Genomic DNA, 18,015 nt, shown 5'->3' with positions numbered 1-18,015 from the left:
TGGACTTTCCATTGAAACATTTTTTGCCCTTCGTTATTGTACACAGGATTGTCATGATCCCACCCATTGGGATAGACTGACAGAAGTGAGGCTGCCAATCTGCGCTATCGGCCCCTCCGACCACCACCAACCACTCACTCTGTCACACACTGTCATTCATTCTGGCCTATTGTACATGTTTTTTGTGGTACCCAGAGGAAACCTACGCAGACACGGCGTGAACATGCAAACTCCACACAGAAAGACCTCCTCAGGCTGGTGAAACCGGGACCTTCGAGCTGTGAAGCACAAGTGCTAACCACTGTAATCATTTGTCAATTTGAAATGTCTGTGAATTTGATACTTTTTCAAACACTGAAATCCTTTTGAACTTGTTTGGCCTTGAAATTCAGTGACTGAATTTTCCATGTTTAGAGATAGTGACTGCTGTGAAGGTCCTTTCATTCAAGCAATTTTCTCAAATCAACTTGAAAATCAAAACCTATTCTGTGAAAATAGAAAATAAACTGGAGACCCCCACTCAGTTTATTTTGAGTTTTCAGCTTGGGCTCATTTCACCTCAGATCACAGGAACAAATGGTCAAAAGTCAACGGGGCCAAAGTACCTTCAAAACACACACACGCAAACACACGCACACCTTAAGAATTGACATACAATAACAAGTACTTATTACTTTGAGCGTCAAAAGTACTCACTTTACAGCCTGCCATAACAGTTAATACATTTTGGTGGCAGATTTAACAGTTTTAGTCAGAAATAAACCGTTTTGTATCTGAAATCCAGTATTGATTGAGCAGCGTCAGAGCAAACAAAGCAGCCGACTTTTACCCCTCGCTCAGTTTCATGCCTGGGTCAATGCCACTTTGCCGTCCGCTCCTCTGTCATACCAGCAGGTCCTGCACTAGGAAATGTAAGAGGGTTTTTTTGTTGTTGTTCGCTAGGAGTCATTGTGAGATTTGTTGGATGTTTAAATATATTTTTTGATCATTTTGCCTTTGCAGTTGACGATGGGGAGAGCACTGGGGCTGAGTCTACTGGCTCTGCTGAGCCTGCACACAACATTTGCCGTGGTGAGTGTTAAGGGGGAGATGTCTTAACGTCTGCAAAATAACTAAAAGTTGAAAGAAATCGAGATGTGAAATATGAATCTATAAAGTTAGAGTTTATGTTTCTGTCATAGGTTGGTTTTTAAGATCTTAATGCAGCTTAAATGCAGCTTTTGTTTTGACAAGCTGTAGCGTTGTGTTCATATTGACTTGTTTTTTGTGTATGGGAGAGAGGTAGTCTAACAGTGCAGGCCTACATATGCCCTTTTTTCCCTCTCTTAAGTTTCTGTATTTCTTGATATAACTGGTTACTTGCCGTCCCTCCTGGTCAGGGAGTTAGGGTTAAGGTTGAAGCTGTGTTTCACTCACGCACATCGTTTTAGAAACTAGAAGGTCCTGGCTTTCAAATGAGGCATTACACTGGCATATAGGCTGTAAGGTCTCCTGTCAATATGCTTTGAGATTCGGATACAGTATGTGTAATCGCTAACCCCAACTCTAACCCTAAGATGGCAGATCCCCATTAGTCTTTTCCAGAGAGTATTCCTCCTGGGGGTCCAATAAAAAAAAAAACAGTATTACCATTAAATACAAAGCACATCACAGTGAGTAAGAAACAGTAGGTTCATGTCCAACTCCGTAAGATTCAAGAAAAACAACTAAAGTTAATTCTCAGATAATTTTCAAGATGCTTTTTGGGCATTTAAAAACGGTGTTCCAACAATCGTAATCATGTTTGTAATCATACGCCCTATTCATACATAAATATAATGTTACAAAATACATTTTAAGTAAGTATTCAGTCACTAAATACAATTTCAAAGTGTTCTCCCCAACACTGCAGAAGTATTTACATCCTACATCAAGTTTTTAATGCAGAAAGTGTTTACAGGAGGTCACTGTCCACCACAGAATATTTTGAAAATATGATTTTAGCTAATCTCCGTAGGAAATGAATGTGGACAGGAAGCACTGGCGCTCTTCTTATACATGGTTTTAAACTTTGGCAGTGACCTGAAAAGAGCAAATACCAGGCAGACTATCCCCCTGTCCGCAATGTTTGTGAAGAGCATGTTTGATATGGCACCGAATCGGACTGTAGGCGGTGAATGTCTCAATAAAACAAACTCGTTCAAAGTCCATATCTTTTAGGTCATTTTTTCATGTCACTAAATAAATAGATCTAGCTCAATCAGAGCTCCAGGGGAAAACATGTTGGGTCGGTCGCACTGGTTAGAAGTTACAAATGTTCCAAAGGATTGTTTTTAATACGCCACCCCAATGGACGTGAGATGGACATGAACCTACTGTTATTAATCGTGTTTTATGTTGAAATTGTTATACTTTACATGAGCATGGACCCCGGGAGGAATCTCTACTTTGGTAAAGACTAATAGAAGGACAAAAAAACAAAACATTACTAGCCTATTCCCCCCCCAAATAGAAAAGAATATGTTAAAAGCATCATAATGTATTTTAATCTCTTACCCCCAACCTGAAGCCAGCGCATTTTCTCCAGTTTGGCTTTATCCAGAAGCTTTGTGGAAAAAGCGCCAAAATAGCGAAGAAAACGAGGATGAAAATACAAAAGCAAAAAAGAGAAGCATAAATGTGACAAAAACACAACAAAAAAAACTACTAAAACCAAACCAAAAACGCTTCAAAAACGTGAGCAAAAGTTACGATCAGTTTTGTAGCTCTTAGCTTTCAAATGAGGCGTTACTCTGGCCCATAGGCTGTGAGCTCCAGTCAAGAAGCTTTTAAATTTGAGTAAAGGTGAACTGGAGAAAAAGCGCTCAGTTAAAGCGGAGGCTCTTTGTGCCCCTTTAAAGCTCAAATGCCCCCTCAGTCAGGTTGCTCTGGAGCCACGGGTCAGCGGAACAAGCAGTTATATTGAACTCTTTTTGGATTGTGAGCTGAAGTTGTGCTGTCCCGGGTGTGCCGAATATACAAATGATCAAAATATTTATATATTACTTTTATTATTTTGAATCTATAAGATAATATTACACTATGCTGTGCTGTTTTGCAAATTTAAAAAGGTGCATTATGGAACTTTTTATATGGAAAAAAAACATAGGGTCAGTTGTTTCGAGAGTTTCTGGTAGGTTTTCACTGCTGACAGACCCTCACACCAGGAAACCTCATCCTTTTTTTTCCTTGCATAAAAAGTTGCATATTGCATCTTTATACAATACAAATCAATTAGGTGTTAGTTCAAGTAAAATACAGCACAATGAGATGTCTCAATTATTTATCTGCATTTCAGTGATTGAATCAAACAGGCTGAATGCTACAGACAAAAACACACGTTTCCAATGATACTCGATTTCAATCCGTCAACTGGTTCTTGCTCATTTTCAAGATAATACACAGTATTTAAAGCAGTACTAAGTAACGTGTTTACCTTAATAAATCCTTTTCGTAGTCCCTCAATGGGATGATTGGAGGGCCTGCCACCGGAACCACGAAGAAGAAGCTAACAGGCTAACGGGCTAAGCTAACTGCGGGCTAGCTACTACACACTATATATATATACAGCCAAGTTTGAATTATTTTTTTTTCCCCATTGTGTAATTGGATGTACAATATCCTCTCTCCCTTTGTCTTTTCTGTCAGGGTAGTATTTACTCTTATCTCACGGACATTAAGAAGTCTGTGGTGTAGACATGTGACATAGTGCAGCCACGAGCCGTAATTCAAACAGTCTTTACGCCTCCCTGTCTCTAAATATACTGTCAATGGTCTCTACCCGTCAAATACTATAAATCCTAGTTTTAGTGTGTTTTGCGCAGGGACAATCATTTGCAAATACTTTGAACTTAATAGTAAATATTGTAACTGTTTTTGTCTCAGCATGCAGACATGTTGATCTTCTGCGATGACTCCACGGTGGACACGGCGGTGACCTCTGCTATAAACAAGTTCAACAAAGAAGTGTTCACGGGACACAAGCTGGCTCTGTACCAGGTCACCCACGCCAGCAAGGTACTGCCAACAGCACCCACAGCAGAGACTGGGGGGTCTTGTGTGGTGGGGCAAACCATTTGTTTCCTGTTAAATGTATCTTCATCTAGAGCAGTGAGCATCTAACTTTTAGTCCCAATTTAGATTTAGTTTAGACCTAGACATTGGAAGTGATTTGTTCCTGAGTTAATTCTGGTATACTTCAACCTTTTAACATAACTAATTAATCGCAAATCTGACAGACATGTAGTTAATTGTGATTCATTGCGGAATCGCTGGACAATCAGGTCGTGGTTTAAGGTTTTGGTCAAGTCAAGTGGAAGTGAAGTCTGCATGTAGAGGCATGAAGACAGGCAAACAGGGGTAGGCAAGTTCTCTTGGCGGAGGGCCGAAGCCGCTGATTATTAGCCCAACGTAGAGCACAACACTGGAAAAATGACCATCTTAAATGAAATAAATGACTTAAAATTGCTTGAATAAAAGTTCTTCTATGTTGAATTTGAGTCGGTTTGAACTCATCCAAGATACAAATGCTCGCGCCAATGGAACAAGAATAAAACCCACCTGAAATCAGACAAATAAGTGATTTTCACGTGAAATGACACAAAATTATCTGAATTAAGAGAATAACAAGTACTAGAGGTTTTATCTCATCTAAGACCAGACCAAATCTACTCAAACCTTTGATTAAATCTCTTAATTCAAGTAGATTTATGTCATTTCTTCCTTAAAATGATTATTCTTTTTCCAGTGCATGTCTTTCAAATGCCAGTGTTGTACATCATATATGACCTAATTGGATGTGTTGACAGTATTTCTACTTTTTTTTCTCCCATTTAACTCTAATACTTTCCGATTGGTGTAATAATGTTTCTCAAAATCATCTTGAGGGCCAGAGGTTCTGTGCTAGAGGGCCAGATTTGGCCCCCGGGCCTGACGTTGCCTACCCCTGGTATAAAACATAGCAGTGTCATCTGAAGGTACCAACACACCTAACCGGACGAATTGCGATGCCGCTTCTGTTTGGTCGCGTGAAACGGTTTCCATCATTCGCCTGCATGTGTTCACTTCAGGAGGAGTCACTGCTGCTGCGTCATCTGAAGTGATTGAAAATTGTCTCCCTTTGCTTTGATGACAGTGGAATAGTTTATTAGCCTTTGACTGACACTTGACACAAACCTCGCCTCTTTCCTCCCTCCTGCCTCTCCTGGACATTATTTCAGTGTGTGTGGTTTGTGAGTGTGCAGTACCTGTCCGTCCAGCCTCATGTCATGATTAAATGCTTGTAATCCAGTGTTTTCTTTATTGCGTCCGTGTTTTCATACGTTTATTGAAGCGTATATTTCCTCTGATCCTGATCCACCTCTGATGCAGTAGAGGTGGTTATGTTGCTCCATATTTAGATGATCGGTGTAATTTTTCCGATTGTTGGACTTCTGGACTCCACTTCATCCTAGCGCTGCATTCACCCGCTGTAAACAGCTGATCGATCAGCGTGCAGTGCGCTGTCCACATCACATATGTGTGCGCATTTTACGTTGACAATACTCAGTACAATACACCTGCCACGGGATTATAACTCAACAAAATTGACTTTGGGAATGACCAGACCAGACCCTGCCGCTGTGCAGTTGACACAGTGTTGACTCAGTGTTGACACAGTGTTGACACAGTGCTGCCGTTCAGTGAAATGTTTCATTCATAATGCTGAAATTGTAGCGTTGTAACCATCCGCCTTAATTGTTTATTGTTTGTGTGTATTTAGGCTGAAAACGGCTCATACGGGCTGCAGTTCACCACCAGGAGGAGCGACTGTCTCGCCACTGACCCTAAGCCCTGGACAGACTGCAACTACCTCCCCATAAACAAGGTGCCTACTTCATCTGACCAAAAGGATAAAAGCCCTTTTCTTTCTTTCTCATTTTTGCTCATGCTATTTTTTCTTAGAAGCCCATTAAATGCAACGCCACCGTGCACATAAATGAGACGGATACAGACACTGAACATGTCCACTGCCATATTGGTGAGTAGAACAAACTTGACCTATTATTACTGGGATGAAGAGACAGTCGTATGTAATATATAATAAGATAGGAGTCATATGAAACGAAACTTGAAACTTTACATTATCATGGATTTAAGCCCTCCTGGAATGGTGGCTTAAATTATGCACTTTGAAAGAACACATTTTATGTAAGGTGTAAGATCATCAAAATCATAATTACTAAATAGTGAAAAATGAGTTATATTTTAACCCAGTTTGGCTTTGCGTCCTACCTAGTTTACACATAAGCCACAAGGTTCATTATGTAAACTTTTATACTGTAATATATTAAAAAAAGAAACACCATTAAATACTGGAATACTGGCTTTTGCCCTGTGTGTGCATGTGTGACATCATGACTCATCTGAAATACGGATGACTTGTTTGCAGAGGAGTCTTCAGCCTCTGAGAAGGCTGCGTGTCTGGGTTGTCCTGAGGACATTGATGAGAACTCTGAGGATCTGAAAGCGCCTCTGTCATTGTCCATCTCCAAATACAACACACAGTCTGACCACACGCACCTGTTCAGCCTTAACGAAGTGGGCCCGGCCACCAGACAGGTAACTACACAGCTACATAATGACACAATGACAAGTGGAATAGTGACAAGGTGAATCTCAACTCAAATACGTTAATTTTCGCAATCAAACTCAACAACACCGCCTGGCTTTACACGAGGATGATGAAGAAAACTTGTTTCTATATCACCTTGAAGGGGGGCAGCAGTTTGTTTTAGAATACGTTTCTTTCAAAACCTAAGTTTTAGGGGTTTCAACATTCAAAAAAGCAACAGAATCTTGATTTCATTACCTGATTTCTTACCCTTACCTTACCTTACATTCTTATCTTTAGTTTAAAAATGTGGTTTGAAGAATAACTCTGATGACAACAGGATGGGGACAAACCTTCTTTCTTGTCGTGAGTGTGAAGTCAGTGACATTGACAGTATGCCTGCGCAGCGCCACCTATTGTTCTGGAGTGTGTATTTTAAGGCTCTCAAAATAAACAAAACACAGAGAAATGTACTTTTTACTTTAGAGCCTTCATAAAAATGTAGTGGAGTAAAAGTAGAAAGTTCTCAACAAAAAACACCCCTTACCAAAAAGAAGTATACTTTAAGTACATAATGTTTAGTATACTTAAGTATATTTTCCCAATTGTACTTGTATAGTTTACTTACAAGTATACTCCTTGGGACTAAATTGGCCCACTTGTAGTATACTTCAAAGTACTCATAAGTATACTTTTAAGTAGTCTTCTAAGTTTACTTTTAGTCTACTTGTAGTACACTTTGGGTATACTTTATCTTTGAAAGTATACTTTACAGTACACTGGTCATACCGCCTTTGCTCTGCCCAATCCCGTCAGACCTTGGAAGCTCAGCAGGGAAGGGCCTGGCAGGACTTGGATGGGAGACCGTTTAGTAACACCAGGAAGCCTGGGGAATGTAGTGAGTGAGTGGTTGGTGGTGGTCGGAGGGGCTGATGGTTCAGACTGGTCGCCTCGCTTCCGTCAGTCTACCCCAGGGCAGCTGTGGCTACAATAGTAGCTTACCACCACCAAGTATGGAGTGAACGAATAGTGCAATATAAAGCGTCTTTGAGTGTCCAGAAAAGCGCTATATAAAACCAATCAATTATTATTATTACTTTAAAGCAACCTTATGGTATACTACTAGTTTACTAGCAGTATACTTCAAAGTGTACTTTAAGTAGTCTTCTAAATTTACTTTTAGTCTACTTCTAGTACACTTTGAGTACCGTAAATTCTCTACTACTGGCCTGTATTCCATTAGCGGCCGGGTCTCTAAGAGAGGCCGGGTCTCTAACAGAGGCCGGGTTTTCAGCTGGCGGAGGCAAATTAAAGCCGGTCTCTAAAACAGGCCGGGGCTTTTATTAGAAACTATAGTGGTAGAAATATTCCCCATGTTAGGAATTTGTCTCATACTGGTGTAAATGAAAACTCATGTGCAGGAAGTAAACACACGGGAACCCGGGCCGAGGGGGGGCGCTGCGGAGGAGTTGATCCGAGCGTAACTTTGACACAGATTTAGCCACTTTTCAAACCTCCTGTGACGATATTTGGAAACAGGGGGAGAGTTGTGTGACCCTCCAGGGTTTTAATAAAGTCTCCATCGCGTCTTCAAAGCACGTCCAGCTGCTCCGTGTGCAGGTCAGTCCCACGTCTCAAAATAACTCCTCCCATCAGCGCGAGCGTCTCGTCTTCTCTCGGGTCAGTCTCATGATCGATCACAAACACAAACGCTCCGTCTAAACTCGCCTTTACACAAGATAACAACAAATAATCCGGTCCGCGGTAAAAACGAAACAGAAACCTGCAGTGACACTGATGTCAAAGCTCCGCTAACAGCAACGAAACACTTCCTGTTGTCCCGACAAAATAAAAGGCGTCAATGTTTCAGCCGCTGGGAGAGGGTTTGAAATGTTCATTAATAAATGAACCTAATATTTTAGGTGCAAATGGACACAAATCTCCTTTTTCTTCGTTTTCCTGGTCGTCCGTTTTTCTCAAATAGAAATAAAGGCTTGTCTCTAATTGTGGCCTGGTTCCAATAAAGGCCTGGTCCTGATGCCCTTGAGTAAATAAAGGCCCCGGCCTATATTAGAGCATTTACGGTATACTTTATCTTTGAAAGTATACTTTACACTATACTTCAAGTAACCTCCTTTTATTGTCATGGTTTTCTCTTGGACCAGCAGAGCACAGTCGGTAAATGTTTACAAGTATTTATTTTACTGGTAAGTTTTGATGTTGGACAAGGTAAGTAGCAGACAGGTGAGTATTTGTTGGTAGGTAGGCTGACAGGCGGGCAGGCAGGAGCTGGAGACAAAACCATAGAATTACTAGAAAATCCAAGCGAATACAAGATGGAGCCAAAAGCTTTACTGACTGTAGCAGTACAAAGGAACTGGCGAGGAATAGTTGGGGAAACTGGTCTTCTTGAAGTGCAGGTGATTGGTGTTTGCTGGCAGGTGTGTTGCTCTGCAGCCAGGAGTGGCCACGCCCAGGTAGGTTAGAACCACAATCAAACACAAAGGGAGGGGCGAGAGACAGGGAAACAGAGGGACAGAGGACATTTATACTCTCAGTTTACTCGATAGTTTACTAGCAGTATACTTTATAGTCTCATTTTTAGTTTATAAAAATACACTTTGAAGTATACTGCAAGTGACATTTTGCGTGAGCTATTACTTTACCAAAGCTAGGTCTACACAGGCTCTGATAGAGAAAAAAAGATAAAATCTTACTTTATTTGCAAATTATGCATTTATTTAATCCATGCAAGACAACAAATAAATACAACTCTTTAAAAACTTATGCTTCCGAACCCAAAAAACCCCAATAAAAGCATTTCACTTTTTCTTTTTTTACATCTCAAATTTAAATAGGTTTTCTTTTTTGTTCTGAACATTTTGGACACTTTCTGCAAACAATAAACTCCAGTTGTGCACCACCTTCAACACATCAGAAAAAAGGCATAAAAGCTCAGCTTGATTTAACTATTCAATGTTGGATTATTTATGAACAATTTATGAACAGATGGAGCTTGTGTGTGAGTTTTATCCTGGTTAAATAAACAATAAATAAATCCAGTTCAATATGTTGTTACTGACCACAACTCTGATCCACACATGGAGTCCAGCAGCAGCAGCAGCAGCAGCAGCTGTATCAAAGGAACGCAGACGTAGCATTGACAAAAAGAGAAATGGTCACATTTATGTAGTGCCTTTCTACTTGCTTTAGACTCTGAAAAAGAAACGACACAAACACGAACAACCGCTCTCATTCCTTATACAGCCATGTCTCTTGTCTTTAGGTGGTGGCCGGTTTCCGCTTCAAGTTCACCTTTGACATGAGGAGGACCAACTGTGCCAAAGTTGACCACAAGGAGCTGCACGATCTATGTGAGCCGGACCAGGACAACGTGGTAAACATCACACACACTTGAGACATCCATCAATAGTGTGAAAAAACAAATAACATTTGCTAATAAATCTGACTTTTCTACTTCAGGAGCTCGCCAACTGTAACTCGACAGTGGACCTGGCCCCGTGGAGGCAGGAAACCCCTAATGTGAACATAGACTGTGAGTCTGGACCTATGCCTCCTGTGGTGAGTTCAATATTCACACTATTAATGATAGCAATGTGGAGCAGAGCACACCCAAAAAGACAGATTGAATTGGGTGCAGATTTTCCATGTGGATTTAGCCAGTTAAAGGGACTAGATGCACGTTGGTCATTTTTATACTCACTACTGCCACCTCAGGTCTTACACGTAGCTGTTTTACAAATTAAAATCAGGCCGTAAGCATAGAGTTAAGCTATTACATTACAGACGTCAAGCACTTCCGTTCTGCTCTGACGACACAACGGAACAACTCAGTGGTTCACCAGCAGAGGGCGGAGCAGCTGCTTTAGAGAGCAGGATTCAGGAGGATTACAGAGAACTGTGTGAATGAAGTCAGAAACCACTCTGGGGACGTCCCTGGGACATATGTGTGGGCATGATGCATGTTCGGTGCCAGCTTGTCTAGCCTCTTATTTAGGCTCATTGTTGAGATCACGCCACAATCATCACTTTAAACATTTCTACAAACCTCTGACGTTCACCTTAACACAACATCATCAGCCTGGTGAAGCCTTGACATTTAGTCACAGCATCACAGCGAGTCATTGTCATTTACCATAACATATACATATCTTCTTGTTACTTAATTATATGATAAAAAACAGTACAGGAAAAAAACTTACCTGACTTAAGAAAATGGGCTCACATTTTTGAATCCCTTACTCTTCATGCAGGGGTGCAAAGTGTAACTCGCTGCTGCCCTCTATCGTCCTGGAGAAAAATGGTTGGAGTCTTCTAAAGGGATTAATTCAATCAAAGTTTATGAAAAAAACTGACAAAAGAGCAACAAAATGTGACAAGAACACCACAAAAAAGTGACCAAAAAACAATGAAAGCGCAGCATAAAAGTAACAAAAACTCAATGCAAAAGTGTGACGAAAATGCAATAGAAAAAAGCCGTGGAAAAAGTGACGACAACAACACGGAATAAGGTCTGTTTAGATCTGTTTTGTCGGTCTTGGCTTTCAAATGAGGTGTTATTCTGGCCTACACAGGCTGTAAACTCCAGGCGAGAAGTTTTAATCTGTAAAGCGCTTTGTGATACCTTTCGGTTTGAAAAGCGCTTTATAGATAAAGTTTGATTTGATTTGATGAAGGCGAACTGAAGAAAATAACGCTTGGTAAAGTTGATGAGGTGAGATAAGGCTTTTAGAGCTTCTCCAACTTTAGAAACGTTTAAAACTGCTCACAAAACGCATCTGTTTGTGTTGGCGTTTGACTCAAGCTGAGCAGAATTTTGACTTTATTATGTCTATCAATCAATCAATCAATCAATCAATCAATCAATCAATCAATCAATCAAACTTTATTCATAAAGGTATCACAAAGTGCTTTACAGATTACAACATTACAACATTTAAAACAATACGCCTGGGACAACCTCCCATGTATGTACATTTTATATATTAGGATTAAATAAATTGATGTCAGTTAAAGGCTAAGCTAAAAAGGTGGGTCTTGAGCTGCTCTTAAAAACATGAACGTTCTCCTCAGCCCTGAGCTCCTCCTCAGCCCTGAGCTCCTCCTGAGCCCTGAGCTCCTCCTCAGGTGGTTCCAGAGGCGAGGGCCGTAATATTGAGTCTTTTTGTTGACTTTAGGAATAACTAGGAGACCCCTGCCGGAGGAGCGAAGGGGCCGTGAAGGTTCGTAAGGTAAAAGCAGTTCTGAAAGATAAGAAGGACCAAGACCATTAAGACATTTAAAAAACATTAAAAGAACTTTAAAATCGATCCTGAAACACACGGGGCCAATGCAGCGATTCTCAAACCGCTGTAATGTGGTCCCGCCTCCTGGTCTTCGTCAGGACACGAGCTGCTGAAGTTTTGTAAAAGTTGTAAACCTGAGATCCTCTTTTTGGGAAGTCCAGAAAGCAGGGCATTACAGTAGTCGATACGACTGGTGATAAAAGCATGCATGAGCGTCTCCGTGTTGGCCCGAGAGAGAATGGGGCGACTCTGACTATGTTCTTTAGATGGTAAAAACCTGTCTTTGTGATATTCTTAATGTGTGGAATAAACGCAATATGTCTCTCGACCTCCTGGTCGCCTCCCGCGGGAGGTGTTCCAGGCATGTCCTAGTGGGACAAGGCCTCGTGGAAGGCCCAGGACACGGTGGTGGGACTATGTCTCCGAGCTGGCCTGGTGTCGCCTCGGGGTCAGAACAGCTGGAGGAGGTGTGTGTGGATCGGGAAGTTTGGGCATCTCTGCTGAGACTGCTGCCCCTGCGACCCGGCCCCAGATAAGCGGAAGAAATGGATGGATGGATGGATATGTGTCTCTTTTACTCAGCAGCTAGCTAGTTGTAAATGTGCTGTATAAGTAGTTGACATTAATGTAAAATGTATTACATTTGTTTTTGTTGCGTTATGTAACTGATTAAACAAAAAAAGTGAGCGAGTGGCTGTATGAGTGGTCAGCATGGCACCTTTACTGTCCTTCACAGTGGTCTCTAGGACACTCCAGGATCAGTTGTTTGGAGGGTTTACTCTGCTGATGTCTCACCAGAACACCTACTGAACAAATGATCCTGGAGAGTAGTAGACATCGCCATGATTGAAAGTAAAAGAGGCACAAGCTGACGGCTCATACAGCCACTGGGTCACAAACAGGTTGCAGAAAAAGTTCAACAATGCACCTTCAGGTGTTGAATTGCTTTGTATCCCAAATCAACTTGCCTTTCCTTCTTTTAAACTCGTCTGCGCCCCCCAGGTCCTGACCAGACGCCGCCCCCCCGGCTGGTCCCCTCTGAGGAACATGCTGCCTCAAGGCACCGCCTCCTCACCACAGATGCCATCTCCCACCACACCAGGTGGGGCCGCAGCGTCCACGGGCACCGGCAAAGAGGAGTCGTCAGAGGAACTCTTGGATCTCCCTCCCTCGCCCTTCCACTGCCCCTCCAAGCCCTGGAAACCCTTCGACCTGGTGCATGATGGGAGCGCAGCCCCGGCCACTGACGCTCCGGTGGAGGGGGCGTTCAGTGACTTAGACCTGGTGGGATAATGAAGCAAATGCGTCTAAAATAAACAAACACAATGATGATTTTGGCTTTTATATGTTACAACAGCACGATGTAATCGGACCTGCCAGTATTCAAAGTTAACAGCGTAATTGTTTTGGTCTGTTCCTAAAGCGTAACTCAAACAATATTGGGTTCTCATCATTTGTTAAACGTGCTTTTTCCTTGTATTGGAAATAAGTAAAACAGATACATTAAATGGGACTAGATGCAAGTTGTCATTTTTACACTCACTACTGCCACCTCAGGTCCTACACGTAACTGCAACTTCTAAATTGAGCTCGTGCATGAGGGCACTTTGAACCCGAATTAACAACTTTGTGAGTGACAGTGCAGGATTTTAGAGGCAGTTGTGGTGAACAGGTCTGAGCTCATTGTACACATTAGGACATGGAGGAACATGTAGGGGAGGAAAATACTTTATTTTAACATTTTTAACGTTTCTTTGAAAATTGGTTTCCTTCTTTTTCCAGGGCAGTGGTTCTCAAACTAAAATACCACAGCATACATATGTTTGGGACTGAAACTAAAGGTTATCAATGGTTTAGTATATCAGTATAACAGAGCAAGCCTGCATAGAACACATGCAACACCAGCTACGAGCAGATGGACTCCAGTTATCTGCTTTCTCTGTCCAAGTCTTAGATTGTCCAATAATCAGATCTGATGCATTTTCAGCTCATTTATAGATTTTTTGATCAACTGTTTAGTGGAACTGCAGTTCGCCCCTCCCCTCAATCAATCAGGACCAGTGCAACAGACTAAATTAAATCATTGTGGTCCAAACATATTGTAAACTTTCCTAACACATTTCTAACATCCCAGAATGAGTTCCACAGTTTGTAGGGTCACGTTTCAGGGTCCCTTTCACAGAAATTCTAGACATTTCTTTAAAAGTAGATGCTCAGTATGCCCCCACCCTTCAATTGTCTCGGTTTACAATATACTAGAGGGAGAATAAAACAGATTTAGTTCCACTGCAAAAAAATAAAATAAGGGATAAGGCCTCTTAAGTAACCTAGTGCTCTGTTTTTATAAAGCTGAATAATCGAAGTCTCCAGAAGTCGGATAAAGGTCAGATTTTTGGTGTGCATGTAAAGCTTACCAGCAAATCAAGTTGTTTTTATAGAGCCCAAAATCACAACAGCAGGTGCCTCATTGATGTACAAACAGAAACGATTTGGAAACCAGCAATGACGACGTCAAGCTGTGAAACAGTAACAGCCAAAAGAACAGTCAGCAGTGAGATGGATGATCCAGTTGGATAGTTTCCTGGGCACTGCCGTTCTTCATGGCAAAGAAAAAACCCTAAACTCCGTGGGAGGCAAGAGAAACCTCGGGGAGAACCACACTGAAGGAGACACGACTCCCTTAGACTGCCAGCCGAGGTCTCATTTCACCCATAGATAGAAAAAAACAACAGCAAACTTGTGTTAGACAAATTTATTCTTAACATCTCCACAGAAACTTTCAATCATCATTCGCTCAGCTGCTACAAACTCCTCAGTGACCGCGGACCCGACAGTAACACAGACATACACGGTATAAATAAATCCAAGGACGGAAGCAAACGTAAGGCATTGTACATGAACTTCGGTATGGCTGCATCAAAAACACAAAAGTTGCAAAATCCCATGCAGGTATCACATTGGCCCTTACATTCATAGTAGTAGACATTAGAAAGGACAAATGGACGACCCTTTTTGAAAGAAATAGTCGATACAGACACACTACAGGCTGCATGTGTGTGTGCACTGCATACACACCAGAAATCTGTGGTTTGCGATCTGGACATTTCAAGTTGAGCATTTTACAAAGCAAACTTTCAAAAATGGTTTGCTTTGACACAACACGTTTGGAAGAAACCAATTTTAAACAAAGGGTGGCTCGTCATTGGGGCCTGCCAATGAGGATGACCGTGGAAGAACAGGGGCACACAAAGGGAAAACCCACTGATGCACAAAATGTCTTGGATCTAGGGGGTGTTTTGCATTTTGAAGATTGATGCTATTTGAAATATGATTTGAATACGATCACATTAAAATACACTTAGGTCTCTTAGAAATGTTCAAGGATTTTTTTTAAAGGGAGGACAAAAAATCATTTCGAACACTTTTAGCAGTTATGCGTGCACTCAACATACTTTGTGCTGAAAAATCTGGATGAGACAGGTCAGAGACTCAAAAAAATACATTTAATATTTTAGTAATATTATAACAGATATTGGCACTTATGCTCTTTTTATTTGCAACCCTTGTGAGAGGCCGTGTTGCTAATAATAGCATAGCGAGCCCATAGATACAGACGGCATGTTTGCAAATGGTCATATTCGAAGCAGCCAGAGGGGGAAAACAAAGAAGACGAAAAACCTAACTTTCTCCCATTGCTAACGCTAGCGAAGCGATGCTGGCGGGTGCCGTATTTCGCTTCTACAGAACAATGGAAAACCATCCATATGGACCTGATTTTGGCTTGACTTTATTGGTGTGTGATAACTATGGTTATAGTCTGCCAGAAAACGGCTACAAAGAGTGGAAAATTATGATTCCCATGAGAGGTTTTCTTCCACCCTAGGCTAGGCCACGACCCTTTGACACGTTGCCGTCTGTATCTATCTTTGGCCAAATCGTTCATAATTCACATGCATGTCGTCTAGCTGTTTTTTGTTTTTGTTTTTTTTTAGAAAAATTCAAGTCGTCAGATCCTGGATAGAGATATTTTTGTTTCTTTTTTAAAAGCAGTATTACTAACTCATGCCCCTAGAGGCCATAAGCGCCATTGCAGGTGTCGTAGCATGTGGCGATTTTTTTACTCACTAATTGTCCGTGAGACTAAATACTACGCTGACAGAAAAGACAAAGACAAACTTGGCTGTAAATACTGTTTAAGTGGCGCTAGCCCACAGTTAGCTTTGCCCGTTTGACCTGTTAGCTTCTTCGTGATTCTATTAGTGTGTATTGGGGCCTCTGACCCGGCGGCAGCGAAGTTGCAATTGTGGTTTTCTGGCCAGAGTCACCGGGGGAGATGAAAAAGACCCCCAAATCATCCCATTAACACTTGTATTACCCCCCGAGGGACTTATTAGATTTATTCAGGTAAACAAGTTACAATTTATTTTTCATGGAAAGTTCACCTCAGTCCATGTAAACTTAGTAAACTTTTGTTCCAACTTGGCCTCGTTCTCAGGATCCAAAAACCTCTCTTTTGGGACCTATAACGTTCAAAAGACCCTGATGAGTTCATACACACTCATAACTTATCTCAGGATTTGAAAATCTGATACAAGAACGGAGCATTGTTCAGTCTGTTTCGATTTTTCGTCGAATTGAATTTTTGGGCGACTGACGAATGTTCCTGAAAGACTATTAAGTGCATTCTCTGAACCACCGTTTTATAAAATCAGGATTGGTTACACTGTTCATGATATAACAGGTTTAACAGGTTTGGCACATTTGGAAAAAAAAAACCTTTCAAGAGCAGGAAACACAAACAGTTGACAGTATAACAAAAGGTTCAAATTCAATTCTGTACATTCATGCCACAGCTTTGCCTTTGCATACAATCTGCTGCTGATGGGAAAGAGCACACACTCATGGCCGGGTTATAGATGAGAAGAGAACAGAATCATTAAAGAGTGTTTCATATGCTCCGCTTTCTATTCAGTGGGGTACAACAACTCGGGGGATTTGACCTCAAAGCGACAGATAATCAGCGGAAAAACTCCATCAGGGCGATCCCTGATGCACGTTCCCTCTTACTTGGGAACACAATATATTTAACAAGTTCACTTCACACACATAAACAAGAAATGTTGCCGATTTTCTCTTCAGAGGAACGCTACTACAATTGGAACGAAAGAGCGTGTGAAAATGTTGCTTACAGAGCAATTATTGTTGCCAAAAGATTTGTGTGTGCGTAAATAGATTTGTCTGGCCTTTTCCGGTACTTGCGACCACCTAAAAAGTGAGTGCAGGTCTTTGATGTTTCAGTATTTGCTCCTCTGCTTCCCCAGTCACAGACACGTCGGGCCGAGAAGTTTAGCTTTACAGTGTAATTAGCTGATCTGCTTTTACAACAAGATCCTTTTGGTGATTTTTTTTTTTCAAACCATCAGAAATATGCAAAAATATGCTGCAAACATGTAAATTTACATTGCTCAAAAAGACTGCAAAAGGTAAAAGTGAGAAAAATAAAAAGTAACATTTTCTTTTGTCCGTAATACGCGAGTCTAATTTCTAGACATTTGCCCATGGGGCTCCATCAGGGGTGGGCAAACTAAGGCACGGGGGCCACATGTGGCCCGCCTAGCCTTTCAATCTGGCCCACAAAGAATGATAAAGCCCAACATGCATTGCCTAATACAAAAGCCTATGTTTACATTGACATGAAAAATTATAACGCATAACTGGAGCAATTTTGCTGTTTTTAAACATTTATTTTGGCAATTACAGTCTATTTGAGAATTGTTCTTGCTTGAAATGACCTAATTCTAGACCTGGTCTTGCCTTCTACGCAAGTTCAAAAATCTAATCTGCGTCAAAAAGTTTACCCATATCTGGGCTAAATATTTCAAATTAAATTAAGATAAAAGAAATCACCACACTCAGAACTAGATCAAAAATCTTAATTTACTTGAAATTGTGGTAGTTAATTTAAGTATCTTGTCCTATGAACAGATTTTTTTAAATTAGACTCTCAAGTCCAGGAGAAAAGTACTTATTTCAAGAAAATGTCACTTATTTTCAGATGACTTTTTGCAGTAGACTACAAAAGGGCAGAAAAAACAATCC

General features: G+C 41.2%; 1 protein-coding gene across 1 annotated transcript; it reads left to right on the top strand.

Moving 5' to 3' along the window:
- Positions 1-862: 862 nt before the first annotated feature.
- Positions 863-13,209, top strand: kng1 (kininogen 1; the record flags this gene model as incomplete). The annotated part of the gene is made up of 9 exons (XM_079574450.1): positions 863-911; positions 1,003-1,071; positions 3,904-4,035; positions 5,780-5,884; positions 5,962-6,037; positions 6,449-6,618; positions 9,897-10,007; positions 10,094-10,192; positions 12,919-13,209. The coding sequence occupies exons 2-9, from the start codon at positions 1,009-1,011 to the stop codon at positions 13,207-13,209; spliced, it is 1,047 nt and encodes a 348-aa protein (XP_079430576.1). The 5' UTR covers positions 863-911; positions 1,003-1,008.
- Between the last annotated feature and the right edge of the window lie 4,806 nt (positions 13,210-18,015).

The sequence above is a fragment of the Gobius niger genome (genome assembly GCF_951799975.1).
Source record: "Gobius niger genome assembly, chromosome: 17".
NCBI lineage: Eukaryota > Metazoa > Chordata > Actinopteri > Gobiiformes > Gobiidae > Gobius > Gobius niger.
This window is presented reverse-complemented; position numbering and strand designations above follow the sequence as displayed.